Source organism: Schistocerca piceifrons, chromosome 3 (assembly GCF_021461385.2).
Source record: "Schistocerca piceifrons isolate TAMUIC-IGC-003096 chromosome 3, iqSchPice1.1, whole genome shotgun sequence".
Taxonomy (NCBI): domain Eukaryota; kingdom Metazoa; phylum Arthropoda; class Insecta; order Orthoptera; family Acrididae; genus Schistocerca; species Schistocerca piceifrons.
The window spans coordinates 537498801-537520615 of NC_060140.1; the positions used below are offsets into that span (position 1 = coordinate 537498801).

At 40.9% G+C, this 21815-nt stretch overlaps 2 protein-coding genes across 2 annotated transcripts in view; one reads left to right on the plus strand and one right to left on the minus strand.

Annotated features, from left to right (window-relative positions):
• Nucleotides 1–21815, minus strand: part of LOC124788809 — a 334614-nt gene that overhangs the window by 217304 nt on the left and 95495 nt on the right. The window lies entirely within an intron of this gene.
• Nucleotides 1–21815, plus strand: part of LOC124788335 (cholinesterase-like) — a 53054-nt gene that overhangs the window by 12619 nt on the left and 18620 nt on the right. The window contains exons 3-7 of the mRNA XM_047255589.1: nt 8904–9180; nt 10031–10216; nt 13288–13487; nt 13634–13784; nt 14944–15125. Of these exons, the coding sequence (XP_047111545.1) occupies nt 8904–9180; nt 10031–10216; nt 13288–13487; nt 13634–13784; nt 14944–15125 (996 nt within the window). The remainder of the gene's footprint in view (nt 1–8903; nt 9181–10030; nt 10217–13287; nt 13488–13633; nt 13785–14943; nt 15126–21815) is intronic.

Sequence of the window (21815 nt, forward strand, 5' to 3'; positions counted from 1 at the left end):
GCAAAATTAAAGGGGTCACACACTTCAGATACCTAGGCGAAATCATCGAAACGACCGGAACAGAGAAACTGGCTTACGAAGACAGACAACAGAAGACACGGAAATCACTAGGCATGGTACGAAACGTCTACAACAAACAATGCATTTCCAGAAATACCAAGATCAGACACTATAACACAGTGATCAAACCCGCCGTACTGTATGCCAGCGAAACACTAGCACTCAACAGGAAAATCAAAATTGAAGAAATCAAAAAAGAAGAACGCAAAATCATGAGGAAAATTTTAGGAGGAAGCCCCACACCAGATGGCTACAGACTACAGAAGAACTCAACAGTAGAAGCATATTCGAACATCGAGAACGATATGAGAAAAAGGCGCCTTAAATTCTACGGACATTTAGATAGACTCCCTGAAACAAGACTCACCAAGAAAATTCTAGAACACATCAAGACACTTAAAGTCTCGACACCCTTGATGGAAGGAGTCCGAAAAGACCTACAAGCAATTGGCACCACAAACACCACAGACAGAAGCACCTTCCGAAAACACATTGACAATTGGGAAGTAAAGTCAGAAGTGCTAAAACAGCGGACCAAACAAGAATGGTCTGAGGAGAGAAAAGAGGCCCTCTCCAAGAGAATGAAGGAGTACTGGAAGGACAAGAAGAACAAGCCTTCAAAGTCATAAGCTTAACGATTTCCTTTTAGGGAAAATTTGCCAAAAATAAATAAATAAATAAATAATACGCACATAATATATCATACTGTGTATGACGAAAGGGACAAGTGATAACTCTTCATGTGATATATTTTATGTAATAGGAATAGTGTAACCATATGTTGAGATAAACCGTTGATGCGATGAATTCCTGTATCTTATTCCTATTATGTGATAAAAGTCTCGAACAACTACGGGTACTCTAACAACGATGACGGGAAAGTAAAAATTTAGACCTCCTAGACACGATCTTTTCGACGGAGTAACAAATGAGGAAGGGATTATTACCATATTGCTGTTACAAGAACAATTGTCAGTAAATAGGACAACTAAGAGTATTTCGTTGGGTGACAATGCTATCAACTTACTTAAAAGACAATATGCGCACACTGGACTCGCATTCGGGAGGACGACGGTTCAATTCCGCCTCCAGCCACCCTGATTTAGGTTTTCCGTGATTTCCCTAAATCGCTCCAGGCAAATGCCGGGATGGTTCCTTTGAAAGGGCACGGTCTCCATTCTTCTCCGTCCTTCCCTAATCCGATGAGATCGGTGACCTTGCTGTATGGTCGCCTTCCCCAAACAACCCAACCCCAACAATATGCCCACATTTATTCCAGATCCGGCAAATGTCCAACAATATTACGTTTAAAGCTGAAATATATTGTAAACTGAGCTCTAGATAAACAAGTACTAAGAGAAGCAATAAAAGACGACAAAAATAAACCTTGATTTTATGTTACCATTTAGAGACCGTTGCGCACACAGGCTGCTACTCTCTCACTACAAAAGAGACTGCAGAGAAATTGATTAACAAAGCTTAACACAAACTTTTGGGTTAGTAAGAACAGACATGCGTCCTACTTATAGTGATTTTCAATGTCTGACCCTCGTGGAATATCTATCAGAAAGTTTGGGAGGTTCTGGTTATAAATAACGTCATTGAGTGGGGCCCAATCATTTATTCAATTTCTCGTGGTTCCGTCTAGTATTTAAAATGAAGACAGCGGATAGAAAGCAGAAATATCAAATATGCCACACAAAATTATATTTACTCAAGAAATTACGAATTTATCAATGTTTGACAGCAGCTCATATGTACCGAGTCTGTATTTCTCGGCGACATCCCGCATGACCGCAAAAGGGTAATGTGCACCAAGAAAGCGTAACAGGTCATTCTCAGTTTTCACAAATAACACAGGCCAACGAAAAGTTTTTTGAAAAACATTTTATACTTTGATAGTTGATCATTATAGATTTTTATGAGCGGAATCCAAATGTAGCCTTAGCTTTTTTGTATCACCCATAGTTTTCGAGCACTATACTTTTTACTACGTAGTATAAAAATCTTAGGGTATAGGGTAAACGTGGAAATTAACAAAACGTTTTATTACAACATAAGCATGGTTTGTATTTACAATAAGCTACTTAAAACAATTATATGTGTTAATAGAGGTTTCACTTGTTAGCTGGAATTGGTTTGTATTTTCTTTCTCTTTTTTGTTTGAAGCTTCTTGTGTAGCTTTTTCTACGATGAGTAGCTTGCTGAACTTCTCGGTGCAGTGATCAACAATAGTCCCCGTCCTGCTGGTGGTCCAGCAGCCTTGGCAGCGTTTTTCCATCACTTTAATGTCCTGATGAAAACACTCTACTTGTTTCTCAGTAACATCTCCTCCTATATCGTCCTGGAAGTAATCAAAATGACTGTTCAGAAAGTGAACTTTCACGCTCTTTAAACATCATAAAGTTGTAAACTTCTTTAACATTGTAGCTATGATGGAAACATATTCTGGGTCTTTTCCATGTCCTAAGAACTTTGTAACGACTTACTTGAATGATACCCATGCTTCTTTCACGTTTAAGGTCGTTTTGGATTCAAAGTTAACATCAGTTTTCTAATGTCAGGTCCGACAAAGACGCCTTCTCTTAGTTTAGCTTCTGAAAGGTGTTGAAACTTTTGGCAGAGATACTTAAAACATGGTCCATGTTTAGGCAAACCTTTAAAAACTGTTTCATTAAGCCTAACTTTATATGTAGAGGTGGTAGGAATACGTTTTTTGGATCTACAAATTTTTTGCGTAGAATGTTCTTCTCACCAGGTTTTAAAGACTCTCTTATAGGCCAGTTCTTTCTGCACCAGTGTTGATCCCTAGCCTTACTGTCGTATTCTCATAAGAAACACGGAAATTTGGTAAAGCCACCTTGCTGACCAAGGAACATGCATGTTACTTTTAGATCGCCACATATCACCCAACCATGAGCATAATAGCCTATTTCTAGGTTTTTGTTGCTTTCTTTCATGTATACAGAATGTCCAACAGGTATAGATGCATACATGTTACCATTGTGTAAACAGCCTTTAAACTAGTTTTGGATGAATCAATAAACAGCATCCAGTCTTTCATTTTGTATTCAATACCACACTCACTCATCAGACTGGGAACGTCTGAGCAGTACACTATATTACCTTCTTGTTGAAAAAACGTCTTTCTATACATGTATACGCTGGTTCCAGCTGCCAATAAGTTCCTTTCTTTTAATCTAGAGCCAAGCAATTCAGCTTTTTCTTTCGTTAAGCCCAGATCCGTAACCAAATCGTTAATCTCGGCCTGAGTAAGCAATTTGGGCTCTAGCCGTTTTGTGTTAAAATTGAATTCATCATTATCTGGTTTATCTAAATCACATTGTAGACCAGAAAATACTTCGGTTGGAATAAAATTTAAATCATCTGGTGGTTCAGGAACCGACAAATCTAAACCATGTCCCACGGTCGGATGGCGCGCGGAAGGTTAAGGTAGCTTATTACCTTCTTGTTATTCGAATTATAGCCGGTAATATTAATACTACAAAAGTAGAAATCATCAGAATGATTTCTTGGCTCCCTCCATATCATAGGAACAACAAATCTGAAGGCTTTTTTCTCCTTTTAGGACTACTTACTCAGATCTTCAACACAAACATAACAAACCTTATGCGGCGACCAAGATTTATTTTGATCACCAAGTTTAGATCCAAAGTATGATAGATAAACCTTTTTCACAAAGCCTGTAATGTTTCTTTGATGTTTTTGAATCACAAATTCACCACAAATATAACAAAAACTGTCAGCAGAATTTTTACAACAACGATTAGACATTGTACTGAGCACATGAACAGGAAACGGGAAAGTGAGGTTAGGTTGACATAAACAAAACACCATCTGTTAACACAAAAGTAGAATCGACCTTTTTTTTGCCAGCAAATGTTTTCCAGCAGAGCTACCAACGTTATCTACATTCATTACACCTACATTTTAAATTATTTCAACTATATAAAAGGTGTTAAATTCTTTAAAAAGTTGCTTAATTTTATAAATTTAACTGTAAAATTTGAAGAAATGGTGGGTGATAAAGTTTTTTAAGTATCATATTTGGATTTCCCAAACTAAAAAACATAACAATTAGGTATTTTCAGCAAGTAAGGTTTTCCATCGTTGGCCTGTGTAATCAGACAAAATCAGCAGCACTTTAAGGTTGTGTGCTGGCTGACGTTGCAGTTGTGTACAAGGAAAGATCGGCATTGGACGATCGTAAGGCAGCGCATCTTTCAATACGCTTTAGACAAGTATGTTTGGAGCAAGATCTTAAGGGATGGGAAAAGACCTATCGTGGTTTAATACCTGGAGTGGAAAGCTGCTACGAAAGAAAGAGATCTTCATTAGAGACTCAACGGAAGTGAAAACATAGCAAACAAACAAAAGTTAAACAAAGCGAAAGAGATCATAAGGAGATTAGCGAGAGAAGCGTTCAAAGACTCTGGAAGTGAAATTTGGTTAAAACTCTAACAGGTTTTGGTCTAACGTAAAATGTGTAAGCAAGCTGAATCATTCGTTCAGTCACTCAATGACCATACACCTACGAAACGAAAGATATCACAGAGAAGAGGTTAATACTGAATTCGGTCTTCCGGAACCGTTTCACAGTGCAAAACAGTAATGCGATCTCTCCTTTCAGTCATCCAGTAAATAAATGAGGACGCAGGTTTCAAGTTCTACTCTGAGATAAAGAGGTTGGCACGGGAGAGGAATGGGTTCACCACTGCAGTACTTTACTAGGCGTGGAGGTGTGTCCTTGACTTCCTCCCATCTCTGAACAGACTTGTGCAGCCAGTTAGAGGGGAGGATCTACATCTGAACACGTACTCCAAAATACAAAACAACTTGGCGTTATTGTCATTGTTATGGGCGAAAGAAGCGATAAGAAGAGAGGAAATTATAGGATCAGCTCGGGATCGAACCTTAAGCCTAAGTTTTGTAGTCTGGAACTTAAGCGAAAAGTGTGAGGTCATGCACATGGGTGCTAAAAGGAACTCGTTAAACTTCGGTTACACGATAAATCAGTCTAATCTAAAAGCCGTAAATTCAACTAAATACCTAGGTATTACAATTACGAACAGCTGCAATTGGAAGGAACAAATAGAAGATGTTGTGGGGAAGGCTAACCAGACTGCGTTTTATTGGCAGGACACTTAGAAAATGTGACAGATCTGCTAAGGAGACTGCCTACACTAGGCTTGTCCGTCGTCTTTTAGAATATTGCTGCGCGTAGTGGGACCCTTACCAGATAGGACTGACTAAGTACATCGAAAAAGTTCAAAGAAAGGCAGCACGTTTTGTATTATCGCGGAATGTGGGAGTGTCACAGAATGATACAGAATTTGTGATGGAAAACATTAAAAGTAAGGCGTTTTTCGTTGCGACGGAATCTTCTCACGAAATTTCAATCACCAACTTTCTCCTCCGAATGCGAAAATATTTTGTTGACACCGACCTACATGGGGAGGAACGATCACCACGATAAAATAGGGGAATTCAGAGCTCCTGCGGAAAGGTATAGGCGTTCAATCTTTCCGCGCGCAGTACGAGATTGGAGTAATAGAGAATTGTGAAGGTGGTTCGATGAATCCTCGGCCAGGCACTTAAATGTGATTTGCAGAGTATCCATGTATTTCTGTACAAACTATTAATAAGTTCCAGAATGATATTTTCACTCTGCCGCGGAGTGTGAGCTGATATGAAACTTCCTGGCAGGTTAAAACTGTGTACTGGACCGAGACTCGAACTCGGGAACTTTGCCTTTCGTGAGCACGTGTTCTACCATCTGAGCTACCTAAGCATGACTCACGCCCCGTCCTCACAGCGTTACTTCTGCCAGTACCTCGTCTCCTACATTCCAAACTGCTTTCACGTGTACTAGTTCTGCAAGGTTAGCAGGAGAGCTTCTGTAAAGTTTGGAATGTAGCAGACGAGGTAGTGGCAGAAGTAAAGCTGTGATGACTGGGCCTGAGTCGTGCTTGGGTAGCTCAGTTGGTAGAACACTTGCTCGCGAAAGGCAAAGGTCCCGAGTTCGAATCTCGGTCCGGTACACAGTTTTAATCTGCTAGGAAGTTTCATTAATAAGTTATTTGCAAAATAGAAACTGCACTGAGTCATGGGTAGTAAGGAGTCCTACTAGTTCATTTGCTTGATTTACTCACAAAAGCCAACGGTTTAGGTGGATTAAAGTTCCTTTGTTCAAAATATGTCTAAATGTCAGAGTGATTTTAGTAGCCGACTGAAAGCGAGCATTATTTCATCAGCTATAATTTCACTGAAACATACAGTTCCACAGCGGAAACAATGACCTACAGTAACATTCAATATACGGTTATCACTTTGATTTTTGTTGTATTGATCTAACACTTGGTGAATCTCCGCAAAGAAAACATAGAAAATCGGAATTCAACGTGTCGCGTAGCTCGCAGTACATGTGTATGGTTCGAAGAGAATCATGAATAGTTTACCATAATCCCCTGGACACTAAACTCCCCGAGAGCACAATATATCGAACTTTAGAAAGGCAACACTCTCCTAACAGATTTCTTTGAAAGACAATTGGTATCATTTCAGTTAAAGGTGGCTGGTTAGTACCAATATCATTGGAAGAACGCTTAGGAACAACGATTCCGTACCCAAGTTACGAGTGTGAACATGACATTTTACTAAGGTAGCAATGAACACAAAAGTGAAGAACTGAATGAACTTGTTACGTGGCTTACGAAATGCAGTGGTGGTTTACTGAAATAAATATGAAAAAAGCGTCTCTAGCTACACAGTGGCAACATCCGCAGAGACGGACAACTGGAACAGGGGCCCAGAAAGAGGAATGCTAATTATTTACAGTCTGATATACAATTAATTCCACAAATTTGTTGTAGGGGCTGGGTGACATCTAATATTGATTAATGGTAATGGTCGTAGAAAGATTGGGAATCACTGGTGTACATAAATATTCCGTAAACCATCTGAAGGTGTTTGGCGGAGAGTACTTCTGATACCACTAACTGTTCGCCTCTTCCCAAGTCTGGTACGTTTTTTTCGTTGTGGTCATTTTTCGAGACGTATCTGGGAAGAATTAATCCATTGTATGACTCTTCCTGTGTCCACGTCTCGCAGTTTCAATAGTCAATGTTTCCCTTCGTTGAGCATCCCTGCAACTCTCTCGCGTCAACTAAACAATCCCATGGCGAAACTCGCCGCTCGTCGTTGGCCCTTCACTATTCCTTCCATTAACCGTATGTGCTAAAAGTCCGAGACTCATGAGAAATAATGAAGGATCGCTCAAACAAATATTTCTCAAGCCACTTCTTTCATGGATGAATGACAGTTCCTTAAATTTTTGTCTGTGAATCTCACTCTGACATCTGCTTTTCATATCATTTGTTTTATGTGGTCATTTCACTAAATCTCTCTCGAGATGGTGCTCCTTGAATTATGCTACATACTGTTTACCAACATTTGTCGTCAGTAGTATACCTGTGCAGTGGTAGACTCACTGCACCATTCATCAATCCTCTCCAGTTTCTCCTGGCGTCGCTACCTTCTTACAGACAACCGCAGCATCTGTGAACACCCTTACGAAACTTTCGACGTTTTCTACTAGATAATTTACATTTTCCTCGTGGTTATCCTGAACTTATCTTTATAGCTGCCTAGTTTGTTCTTTTGGAGTGGCGCGTTTTCTATATCCAAGGAAATCCTGAATCGATTCTGAAATACAGTCTGATACACGGTAAGCTGGTACTATTTCTCACTAAACGGCAGTGCGGGGTACTGCCAAATGCCTTCACGGATTCCAGGAGCACGGCATCAAACTAAGCATCGTTATCCACTGCGTTATGGATCCCGCGGAGGAACAGAGCAAGATGAGTTTCGCAATATCTGTGTTTGAGGAATCCACGTTGATTTTTATAGAAAGAGATTTTCTTTCTCCACGTCATAGTTCTTGAGCACGAAACGTTTCATAATTCTGCTACATATTGACGTCTGTGATATAGGCATATAGTGATGTACATTAATCGCACGGCCTTTCTTGAATACGGAAACGACCTGCGCATTTTTCCATTTGCTAGGTACTCTCGAAATTCAGTATATCAGTCTTCTCTGAGTTGCAGTTCATTTCAGTGCCCGTATGGCCAATGAATAGATGATCTTGAACCGCTTACCGATATTAGCTCTTAGAGCTTTTAGTAAGTTTGGTTGGTAACATTTTATGTTCAGAGTCATTGCTCTCCTTACGCTCATTTTTGCTTCGTTCAGCTTTAGTTTTTTACGCAAGGTTCTGACTTCTCACAAGTCTGTGATGGACCTGTCTTTGTCTACGTACTAGTTTTATAACATGGCTGCTAAACTGCTATGAGTCATCCCCATCCCTTCCTACAAATCTTGGCACATTCTTTTCGAAGGCATATTTAAACACGCTTTACCATTTGCGCTCTACATTTTCGTTCTCAGTACTGAATATTTGATTTGACCACTCAGATACTATGCACTTAATATCTTGTGACTCTAGAAAAGCAAAATTATTTTCCTAAGTATATTTGTTGCTAGGAGATCTAGGACATTACCTTTACGAGTTGATTGTTCTGCCTACCTAAAACTGAGTGACAGCCCTAACATGCGAGACGGTCGTCCTCACAGCCAGATAGCCAACAGTTATCGGCGCCAAGCAAAATTACTGTGGAACTCCATCTGCATGACACAGACTTCAGTGTGGGACAGGAGCTCTTGAATCTTGTGTTGAATACGCCAGGCTGGGAAATTTCCCTGCGTCTCTCGTACTGAGTGGTTTCGAAGCCAATGTGAGACTAAGAATATGCTTTGTACAGGCACCGCAGCCAGCAGAAAGATGGGAGGGCGTCCTGAACGCCACAGAGTACGGCAGCGACTGCGTGCAGGAAGACGGCAGCGGCTCTGAGGACTGCCTCTACCTGAACGTCTTCGTGCCAGGCGTGCCTCAAGAGGGGGCAGGGCTGCCCGTGCTCTTCTGGGTGCACGGCGGAGGGTTTGTACGTGGCAGCGGCTCCGACTACGACTACGGCCCCGACTTCTTCATCTCGTACGACGTCATATTCGTCACCATCAACTATCGCCTCGGACCTCTCGGTATGTGGACACAACTGAATCTAAGCTAAGCGCATCAGAGAGTAGTGACAGGACCAATAGTCCTCAGGTGTTAATTATTCCGTCCGATATTCCAGAATAGATGGGAAGAGTTGACTATGAGCAAACGCGAGAAACGCGAGATGTATACTACAAGATAAAGACAAGTGGTGTTCTATCGTTGTTACCAAAAACCTCGAATAGTTCTTGACCGATTTACTTCACATATATATGAAGGAAATCGGTCAAGTAAAATTTATAACTTTATATTTTTGTATACTATGAACCACATCATTACTTTCGTGTACTGAGATGTCTGTCACGAGATATTTCAACGAATATACCTGCTCAGTTATCCTATTTTGGTCTTCTTACTTGTTCCCGTTCCATTTTAATTACTTTTTGTCTTATTTCAGAACAGTAGCTCGATTAGTTCATAAAATAGTATTCAAATTAACCGCATTTTCTAGGAAGGCGCTTTTACATTCTGCTTTCAAAACCCGGTCGTTAAAAATAGAGTTATTAAACTTCTCCCGTCCCAGGTTAATCCTCTTGACACTTTTAGAATTTCAGTCTTCTAAAACCCTGTAGATATACTTACAGAATGAGTGTTGACAGACCAAACGCTTGTTTAATCCATGGTTCACAGTAAAAAACTCTTCGTTTGAAGTTATTTTACTTTCATCGTTTTGTGATGTCATTGCGCTCAACATATATATGAATCATCCGCGTTATTATTCTGTTAGCATTGCTACACGTTTATCGCGCACAACTGAAAACGAGAGTAATAAATGCAGCATGCAGTGCCACGTGAAGAAACATAGAACTATTACTTTTCTTTACCTCGGTGCAGGTTTCTTTAGCACTGGTGACGAAGTGGTCCCTGGCAACGCGGGCCTCAAGGACCAGCAGCTGGCGCTAGCCTGGGTGCAGAGCAACATCGCCAGGTTCGGCGGAGACCCCCAGCGAGTCATGCTGTTCGGACAGAGCGCTGGGGGCGGGGCAGTCTCGCTACATCTCGTGTCACCAACATCGGCAGGTTGGTAACCCCCGCTACTCAGTCAACCCCGTCGCTGAACACGATTAACTTACAGCTGCTTCAAGACAGTATCACTTACCTTTCCGTGCAAAGCATTAGCTACTATCTTAAAAGAACTCCGAGCGGTCTAAGGCGCTGCAGTCATGGACTGTGTGGTTGGTCCCGGTGGAGGTTCGAGTCCTCCCTCGGGCATGGGTATGTGTGTTTGTTCTTAGGATAATTTAGGTTAAGTAGTGTGTAAGCTTAGGGACTGACGACCTTAGCAGGTAAGTCCCATAAGATTTCACACACATTTGAACTTTTTTTTTTCCTTAAAAGAACAAGTTCGTTCCTTTGTAGAGGTGTGTACGGTGTATAAATGACACGGAAGAATACTCCTATCAGAGCACAAAAAATGCGAATAAGCTCCTTTTTACTAAAAAAACTCTCTCTGAAAGGTATGGTACCAGCTGCCTCATTCTATCTTCCTCTGCATCTTTAAAAATATTCCCAAAAAGTTCGGCATGCGAACATATTCGTACTCATTTCAACATCTAACCCTCTGCTCAATCCCATAAGCTCATCTAACTGTAACTCGCTCACAACACACATCGCTGTAAATCGTTCTTACCCATTCATTCCCGCATGCCACCCTCATTCACTCATTCTGACCAAATGACTGTCATTATCTTTCGCGTCTCTCTCACTGTTTCTGACCCCTGCCACTCAGCTACAGCCTCTTTCGTTCTGTTCTACTAATACTCTCTCCTCTCTCTTACTGCTACTACTTCATTCATTCCTTCCTCCTGCTGCTGTCTGTACTCGCTGTCACTAACTCTCTCTTCCTCGCTGTCATTATCATAGAGTCTGTCTCTTATTACCACTTGCCCTCACCTACTACCACTATATCCTCTTTACACCGGTCCCACTAGCACTGCCTCACTATGAATTACGTTCCACTGCTGCTGTGTACGTCTCTTTCTCTCACACTGTTATTGACTTCTTTGCTCTTTCTACATCACGACCACTGTCTACTATCTTCCAGTATTTTTACTTTTCCGCCTCTTTCCCAATGCCACTGTTTCCTTCTCTCTCAGCATAAAAAAAGGCGTGTATATTCGCATTCCAAAACATTTGGGGTCATTTTTAAAGGTGCAGAGGAAGGTACAATAAGGCAGCTGGTACCCCGCTTTTCAGTTAGAGTCTTTTAACAAACACGAGATATTCCCCTTTTTTACCCTCCGATATGAGCATTTATTCGCTGGTTCCCAGCTTTTTCTTACAACAACAGAGGATGTGACCCATATGAAAAGAACTTCATGAGTCAGTAAAATGATGATAAGTTAATATGAACGTGAAATAACGCGAAACTATTTAATTATACATCTCAGGCCGTACTTAATGTCCACAAAAGTTTTTCATGAACTTCAGTATAGCAACAACATAGAATTCCTACAAACCTTCTGATGATAATGGAGATACTATGGAGCATATATCTCTGTGCTATGTTATTTTACGAACTACGTTTACGCCTTACGCTGGATTTTAAGTGCGTATTTTACGTGTTCAAGTACGGTAATTTTGGACCTGCAAATCTCGGAAACGAATGAAGATATATGACAAATTTTGAAGGATTTTCAGATCGGGATGATAGGAATATATCGTAAAATTACAGCCATTTGATTTGCATAGCCGTCTTGGAAATCGAAACTGAGTTTTCATACCCAAAAAAATGTTTTTGGAGTGTTTCTCGATAACAGATAAAGATTTGTGAAATCGGGAAAATGGCACTTTTAGATAAATGCCTAGAGAATGTACCATTACAATTTGGACAGTTTGCTGCCGTTACTTATTATTTAGACTTTGCCCCACACTGGATTTTGCACGCGTATTTTACGTGTAAAGTAGGCTAACTTTGAACATGAGTGTCTCGGAAAGGGATATAGTCAACAACAAAGTTTTCAAGATTATTCTAAATCGGGATCTTTGGAACTTATCTTAAAAACATCAGCCATTTACTGTGCGTTGCCGTGTTGGAATCCGCCTCTAGGTTTTGATACCCAAAAATCTCAGGAACAGCCCGTGAACGAAATGGTGCCTCACTTTAAAATGAAAATGAAAAAACAAAAAAAAAAAAAAAACAACAACCAAGCGATGTGCTCCATTTTCCTGACTTGGTGGAAATGTATAATATACAAATTTTGACCCAGTGTTGTCGGATAGTTACTTGTGAGGCGGTTCCTTTATTGGGTATACAAATGGTTCCCAGCACATGGGCTATCCAAAATATTTGATCCCTTCCCTCCGTCACCAACAGAATCATAGGTGCGAGTCCCGGATAAATCCACTTTTTTATGCGTGATGTTTTTGAACAATTAGGTAGCGCATGCTGACGCATGGTTAGCGCTACCAGGTGGTCATGAAACCCTCCACCGTTGACGTAAGTCACAACGGCGAAGTGATATGAATGTGCAAGACAATTCTATGGAATCAGTGCATGGTGATGGGTTCACGTGGGGACATGGTAAAAATGCCAGAATGGGGTTATATCATCGTGGACCGTCCATGATGTTTGTAGGACTGCTGTAGCACTCTCAGCCATATAACAAGGCGTAACAACAGTGATCCTAGGTGGTTCTGTCATATTCTGTTGGTAGTTTTCATACTATGTCCGGAGCTTCTCATTCAGATTACTGCGAACGTAAGGGTATGTGTTTTATTTCAACTTCTCGTCAACCAAGTGAAATTTGGTATATACTTTTAGATAACTTAACAACTGCCTTCCACGTCAGCGTTGGCGTACTCACTTAAAACGTTGCGTAATCGCGTGTGGGATGCCAATACTCCAGTTTGTCACCGTTTCCTGTCCATGACTGCTTGTCAGTGAGCATTATTAATCTTTTACATAGTGGATACCGCAGCCATAAATTCATTAAGTTAATGACACATTTTTCCATTTAGGCTGTTTTTATTTATAGTTCTCTTTCCTTCCCCGAATAAATCTGTTATTCAGTGTTTAGCATACTACATATGTAAAGAGTGCACTAGATATTGCCATCACGAAACGGGAACACTGTACAACTTTGTTACAGGACTATTCTCCCGACTGGTGGACCAGAGCGGCTCCTTTATCGCCAGGATGACCGTGGTTCAGGAGCCGCGCTACCACGCTTTCAGGCTGGGTGCCGTCCTTGGCTACGAAACGGAAGACTCCCAGCAGCTGGTGGAGTTCCTGCAGTCCGTCAACGCCACCGACCTTCTGGTGGACGAGAACCTGCTCAAGTCAGATGAAGTAAGTCATATTCTGCTCCACGCACCACTTGTTTACGCAAATAATTGTGCTACTTCTCTGCTGTCACTAATTACAGAAACAGTACTTCAAATACGCCTGACAGTTGACGTAGTAACAGTGGTACCTCAATTATTTTATATTTTCAGCAAAAACTTCTGCTAGCCTACATGGTTTGGGCCCCCACTGTGGAGCCAGACATAGATGGAGCTTTCATAACAGAATCACCGATTCGAGCACTCAACGAAGGCCGATTTAACAAGGTGCCCATCATGACAGGTGTAACGTCTGCTGAAAACGGTGCGTATTTTCGAATCTTTTCTAAAATTTCCTTCAAGGTACAAGGCAATATGCCCCCAAAGTATTGTTTCTTCCATTCCTTCCGTATCATCATCACCATCGTAATCGACAGAATATGTTTCTTTTTTTCTCTTTCTTGTTCTGCTTTCCTTCATTCAAGCATTATGCGATTCGCCTTTTTCGTCAGAGAGTAATTTGTTGCACACGTTTCCGTGGTCTTCCTATCATGAAGGAAATGCCAGTTTGGTAATGGAGAGGGCCGGGGATTATGGAGAGTAAAAATTGTAAATTGGCATAATCTTTTGAAAATTTAATTAGGTTCACATAGATGTAAGTAACGGTAGTTATTCAGAGGTGAAGTGCCTTGTACAGGATAGACTGGCATGGAGTGCCGCACCAAATCAGTCTTCGGACTGAATGCCCACATTGGACGCTCATCGATCCAAATACTCCTAATCAGGAGTTCTCTGTTCGCTGGGATCCGGCTGAAAAGATCCAAATTTCACAGTAAGTTGAGTTCTTAACCAGTCCATCTATTTGGACAAGAAATTATATGTGAAAAAATCCACTTGGAAACGGCTTGTCCTGGACAGTTGGACAGGAATAGTAAGAAATACGTTGACATTGACCTTGGTTTAACTACAGTCTGGTGATTAACAACCATCACACATCTTTTATTGCTAGTAACGGTCTCCTAGCGATAGTTCGAATACTTTCTCCCTACAAGCTTAATCCTGTTGCCTAAACAGACAAGTTCTTAGATGAAGCCTGAAACAGAATATTGTAAACCATTGATCGAAATGTGTGATTGCTTCATGCTGTCAGCGTGTGACTGCTTAATCCTGTAATGAATGTGTAGGACATAATATACCTATTTATTTTCTGTTACAACAATCTCCATCTGTGTGGCTGACATTTAATCGTTAACAGATTTTGTTATGTGGCAAATGTATTTGTAATTGAGCATCGTTTAGGCTAGGACTTTCTCAGACTTCTTTTACGGAGATACGTCAACGCCGATAAGTTTATAATAGTCTGTAGCTATCTTAGTTGTATGAAAATATTCAAATAATGTGACAAAAATCTTGTCGGTGATGAAACATAGGGCGACATACTTTTGCATAACATTCAACTAAGAAGTCTAATAACTTTGGACTAGGTGGTGGAATACTCAGCAATGCTGACCAGATTAATAATCTGAACGAAGCATTTGAAGAAGCAGTCGGCCCGTGTCTTCACTTGCCTACAACAGAAGAGCAAAGGGAAGCAGCCATCAAACTTCGGAATTTCTACTTTGGTGACGCAAATATCACGGCAGAGAATCCAGCGCCTTTGGTCTACGTGAGTACAAAAAGTGAATGTGTCTAAACATCTAATACGGTTCTATACAGCACTGTTCTTTTGATCTTGCCTATGTGCCCTGTTCGAATCATGTCGATATTTTCGTATAAAGAGCTGATTTACCCAATTTTCATTTTGAATTACTTCGTTGAAGTATGAGCTAAGAATGTAATAAGTTTCAGTCCATAGCTGACACATAATATTTAAGAATTTTCCCATTTAATGTGTACGAAGTACTATTACAAGCAAGTACGAAGAAAAGAATACTTCCTTAAAGAATGATGTTCTCCTCAAAATCAGATGTGAAAGTAGTACTACCTGTATGGATAAACGTTTCTCATTAAAGAAAGATAAGAAATGAAATAGGGAATTTCACATGGGATCCCTGGTCGCTGAACTCCCAAAGATTATCCACCTGCTAGTAGAGTGACATGCCTTCTCTAGTCAATAAATAAATACTGCGTGGGCAACGTGGCGCCGTCTACAACCTGCCTTTCTATTTGACGGCACTCCTGCGTCTTGCGTGTTGATTTTCCCGTTTGCTTTATCAAACAGCTTTTCATTTGCCCTCACGAGACTGAGTAGACCCCGTTCCGAACCTTCCCGCTACACAAAACTTTGAGGTGGTCACCTGGAATCGGAACAGACTAGTACGCAACTCTATACAACTGGCCACCCAGGTGGTCATTCTCTAGTCAAAGAGGTATTCCTAGGTGGTCGTTTATGACGTCTCGCACCGATTCTTTATAGTTTTCCTTAATGTGTTACAAATATAACAGTGCCTCATTCATTTAGAACAAACTTGCCCTCTGCAGCGGAATGTACACTGATCTGAAAACCGTGTAGGGAGTTGGGACTCGAACCCAGAAACTTTCCTTTCCCTGGAGAAGACATAGATACATTTCCGGAGAACTGATAGATTCCGGGTTCTAAAGCCCGTCCGGCGAACAATCTTAACCTGCCAGGAAGTCCGTTTCCTTTCTGATCAAGCTACTCAAGTGCAATAGTTTGCTTTTCAACAGACATTAGCTTCAAGATTATATAAAAAGGAGGTAAGAAAATTCTTGAATTCATTATCTCTTATGTATTGTCACACTGAGTAGATAAATCTTGCTATCAAGTCCGATCCAGCACTAGAGTCCAGAAATGAATCTACGAAAACAATCTCTTGTTAGCAACAACCCTTTCACAGTTGTAGCATACTATCTCTCTAATATAACAAAATGGAACACCTATAGCCGTCCTTTAGATGTTATTTTTTATATGGCCTCTAGTTTCGGTTATACAGTACATCTGTAGGCCTTAACCGACGCTGAGGGGCCTATCTCCAGTCGTATAAGAGATTCCATCAATGTCCATCATCTATGAACTGGTTTCCGTAGACTGTAACAACGATGTTGTGTCTCCAATCATAACAGCTAGTGATCAGTTCGTGACCTGAACTCGTAACCTATTGTTTACACAACTGCAATTTTTATTAGTTAATAAGCAGTTTGTGCAAATGTACCGTGTTTAATGGTTTTGGATGCACGTTCAAATACCGTGGAGTTCATCACATTTTCGGTACTGAAAGATAATTCTTATTACTGGTTAAGAATGCCACGCGAAATTTATTAGTCTTCGAAAATAAGAAGCACTTTTCACTACAAAATTTGAAATGTCTGTAGATGTCATCCACGACTGATTACAAACTTTCATGGATCACTCCAAATATTCATAAAAATAATAACGCACAGTCTCAATAAAATAACTATACCTCCGAGCTATATGACATCACATCACAAGAAGTGACAGTAGACTCATCAGACATCATCATCTCCCTGCAACGAAGTGCACGAAAGATCCGTTCACTGGCTGGTCGAGTAACATAATAGCCAATCTGCACCCTATTTCAAGTCACATATCCCCACATCTCCCTCCTTTGACCAATCCCAGTTCCAAACTCAGTTTCCTCCAAAATACAAAGTAATACATTTCAAAAAACAATAAAAATAGAAATAAACCCAACTTGACTCGTCTGAATGACCGAAGTCAACATTAAGCCACTAAAGTACCGAAAACTGGCTACTTTGCTATTACCTTATTCCTCATATATGTGAGTCACATTAAGGTTGAGCAATCTGACTGTCCCACTCAGTCACATGCAGTTGTTAACCATTTTAACGATTCATAATTCACATACATGTCACACTCACCCGTCAGTTACTCAGACAACAAAACAAATGAAAATAATGGGACTAAACAAGTGAAACACATCTGCATCTACATACATATTCCGCAAGCCACCGTACGGTGCATGGCGGAGGGTATCCTGTACCACAACTAGTCGTTTCCTTTCCTGTTCCACTCGCAGATACAGCGAGGGAAAAACAGCTTTCTATGCCCCCGAATGAGTCATTATTTCTCGTATCTTATCTTCGTGGTCCCTATGCGAAATGTATGTCGGCGACTGTAGGATCGTACTGCCGTCAACTTCAACTGTGTTTCTCTAAACTTGCTCAGTAATGTTTTTCCAAATGAATCTCTTCTTTCCTCCAGGGATTCCCACGTGAGCTATCGAAGCGTACCTGTAACACTTCTGTACTTCTCGAATCTACCGGTAACAAATGTAGGTCCTCGTCGCTGAATTGCTTCGATATCTTTTTCCAGTTAGACCTGGTGCGGATTCCAAACACTTGACCATTATTCACATGCGATCTCCTTTGCAGATGAACCACACTTTTCGTAAAGTCTCCCAATAAACCGAAGTTGACAATTTGCTCCCCTACCACATCCTCACAGGCTCGTTTCATTTCACATCGCTTCGCAACGTTGCGCCAAGGTATTTAAACGACGTGACTGTGTCAAGCAGGACACTCCTAATGCTGTATCCCAATATTTCATGTTCGTTCTTCCTACTCATCCCCATTAACATACATTTGTCCACTATCAGGGCTAGGTGCCGTTCATCAGACAACTGGAAATTTGCTGTATGTCGTCTTGTATCTTCCTACAGCCACTCAACTCCGACACATTACTTTACTCCACAGCATCGTCAGCATACAACCGCAGACTGCTGCCCACCCTGCCTGCCAGATCATTTATGTATACAGAAAATAGCAACGGTCCTACCACACTTCCGTGGGGCACTCCTGATATTAACCCTGCCTCCGATGAACACTCGCCATCGAGGACAACATACTGGGTTTGTAACCTCTCCCTCACCTATCGACCTTAATGACAGTGAAAAATTAAACCGCGTGTACCTAATGGAAACTTGGGAAAAGCAATCGTCACCGAAGTTAATCTGTCGGTAAAGAGGGAGGAAAGGGTTACATCTAAATGAAAGGAAAAATGCAAATGAAACTGGTGGAAATTAATTTTGAAAAGGAGTAATGTTAATAAAGAAAGTGAATGTGTGGTCGTTACGTTAGCAATTAACTGGCGTTAATTAGATATTTGAGATTTGGGGAAAATTACGGTCGCCAGTCCTATGGAAAAGTACTATAATAACTGAAAAAGAAAGGTTATTGTACATATAATTAACACTAAAAGCGTGGCTACTGAAGGTTGACACGTGTTGTGTGAAAACTGAATATTTGTTAGAAGTAAAAAATTTCGCTACACTCTGACTTAATTTATCAAAAAAAACCACAATCATTTCAAAAGCTACTTGAATCTACGCGATTTAGAAATAAAAGATTTAACTTTGAACTTGAATTAAATGATTCTGAACAATTAACAATAGTAAAATTTAGTACGTACCAAGCTGAGCTGCAGTCACAGGTAAGCTAAAATATGGTAACAAAACACACAATCTTAATTTCTGCTTGTGTAATCTAAATATTGTAGTCAGCTATGAATACCTTAACTGAACTTTGAAATGAAAGTAGTGAAATGGAATTATATTACTTTAATGCTGGCGTTGGAATTTCAACGACAGTCGGGTTCATTTCGGAAAAGGAAGGGACCCTGCTTGGTAATGCAATTGGGACAATGAGCAACAAAGGTTCATGATAAGTTGCTGTAATTTTGTGAGGCAAAGGGACAATTTTAAAAGTTGAGGTCTGCCATACAGTTCTAAACCTTTACTTGCTTCCAGTCTTCCTTGTTGGTTGATTGAAGGTTTGAAGTCGTCGGTCGAGGAGGTGGCGACAGTCACTCATTGTCGGCTATCGCTGTTGCAGAAGCTGGATGTTGCCGCGCCTTCTTCTCGATACTGTCACCAGGCGAAACGGGCTCTTGATGTGCGCCAGCTAATGCTTCCCGTCCGCGACATCGTATCAGAAACTCTCATAGCAAGTCGAGCGCAATTACATGCTGCCAAACCCCGAAAGCGCGGCAACTCGCGGGAGCGTCACACAACACACTTACTCCACTGCCCTACTCCCGCCAGACTCCCCCTCTGCCCGCGCTCCATGCGGCAGAGTTAACCCAAACACTTTGGTTCTCCACACGACCTATCGATGTAATCGTTAGATAGCATAGTTTTCCCTAGGCAAGACCCAGCGTAAAAATAAAAAGAAATTACATAACAAACCAATTATACATCGACATAAATGCATAAATAAGTATATATACAAATAGTAAAACAATTACAATATATAAAGACACGGAAATGTCATACCTTCAGGTAACAATATAAGGAAAAAAATTTATAGTACAATAGATGGAAATAGGAAGATATGCATTTCCAGCGTTACAGGTTCTATTACTTAAGAAGTCTTCGAGCCAATCACATATCTGGGAGCCTAATCCGTATGCACGTAGCTTCGTTAACAGTCTGCAGTGGTGTATTGTGTCGAATGATTTAGGGAATTTTACATATATGGAATCAGTCTGTTGCCCTTCATCCATAGTTCCCATTTTATCATGAGAGGAAAGAGCAAACTTTCTACAGCCATTCTGATTCGTTGAGTAGAGCTTTTCGGTCTCTAGGAAATTTATTATATTCTAACTCAAAATATGCTCTAGACTTCTGCGGCAAACCAATGTTAGGGATATTGATTCGTTATTTTGTAGGTCCGTTCTTTTACCCTTCTTATATATAGGAGTCAACAGCGCATTTTTCCAGTCAGTTGGCACATTGTACCGGTCTAGAGATTCGCGATAAATGCAGACTAAGTAAGGGGCAAATGACGTAGAGCACTGTTTGGAAATCGAATTGTGATTCCATCAGGGCCTGACAACTTATTTGTTTTCAACTCTTTCAATTGTTTCTCAACGCCAGGGATGCTCATTACAATGTCATCCCTACTGGAGTCTGTGCGATGGTCAAACGATGGTATGTTTGTACAATTCTCCTGCGTGAACGATTTCTTAAAGTTGAATTTAAAATTCCGCTTTCCTTTTTCTGCCTTCTACTGCCAAACGCAGACTGGTAGACGAGTAACTGAATGGAGGCCATTGACCCACTTAGCTATTTTACTTAGGACTAGAATTTTTTCGAATTCTCCGACAGATCTTTAACGAAGGTATGACGTTGGTAGCTGTTGTATGCCTCGCGCATAGATCGTTTCACAGATTCACGAATCTCTACTAATCTTTGCCTGTTGTCATTTGCGCGTCCTCTTTTGAACTGAGAGTGCAGCAGCCCTTGCTTCCTCAGCATCTTCCGAATTTCGTTATTATGCCACGATGGCTCTTTTCCATCCTTAATCCACTTGCTAGGCACATACTTGTCCAGAGCACGATTTACAATCTCCTTTACAGCCATCATTCTAGAACTAAGTAACTGCAGTTCATAAGTGAGATGCTAACAACTCCTTATCTGCTCTTTCTAGCATGAACATTCTCTTAGCCCTATTGACTGATTTATTAACTTTCGCAAACGTAGTTGCTATGATGACACCACGATCAGTAATCTCCGTCTCTATATTGAAACCATCGGTAATGTCCGGCCTGTTGGTAGCTACAAGGTCCAAGATACTTCGATTGCGTGTTGGCTGCTGAACTAGCTGCTCAAGATAGTTTTCGGAAAATTTCTTCACAAGATTGTCTTTTTGTACCACTGCAATGGACCGTCCGCAGCTCGTGGTCGTGCGGTAGCGTTCTCGCTTCCCACGCCCGGGTTCCCGGGTTCAATTCCCGGCGGGGTCAGGGATTTTCTCTGCTTCGTGGTGACTGGGTGTTGTGTGATGTCCTTAGGTTAGTTAGGTTTAAGTAGTTCTAAGTTCTAGGGGACTGATGACCATAGATGTTAAGTCCCATAGTGCTCAGAGCCATTTTGCAATGGACCCAACCACATCCCAGTCTATACTCGTTACGTTAAAGTCACCACCAACTAGAACTGAATGATTTGGGTATTTATGCACAACTGACCATAGAATTTCTTAGAATGACTCTAGAACTGTTACAGTCGGGTGGTCAGCAAAAACATTCAACAGTTAACTTGCTTCCACCTAGACCTGTTATGGGTGACCAGATAACTTCTCTACCACACTCAATTCCAATCTCGGTAGAGACAGCATCTTTGTCGACTATAGTGGACACTCCCCCTCCTGCGGTGTCTAATCTGTCTCTCTGATAAACATTCCAAGATTAGCTAAATATAACAGTTGTCTACATCGACTTTTCGTTAGCTGTCAGTTCCAAGAAAAGTTTGGGGTTGAGAACTTTCCTGAAGGGCAGTAAACTCGCGAACTTTGTTACGAATACTTCGCCCATTTACTGATAAAATTTTTACAGTCGAACTGTCTTTACTCAGAATGC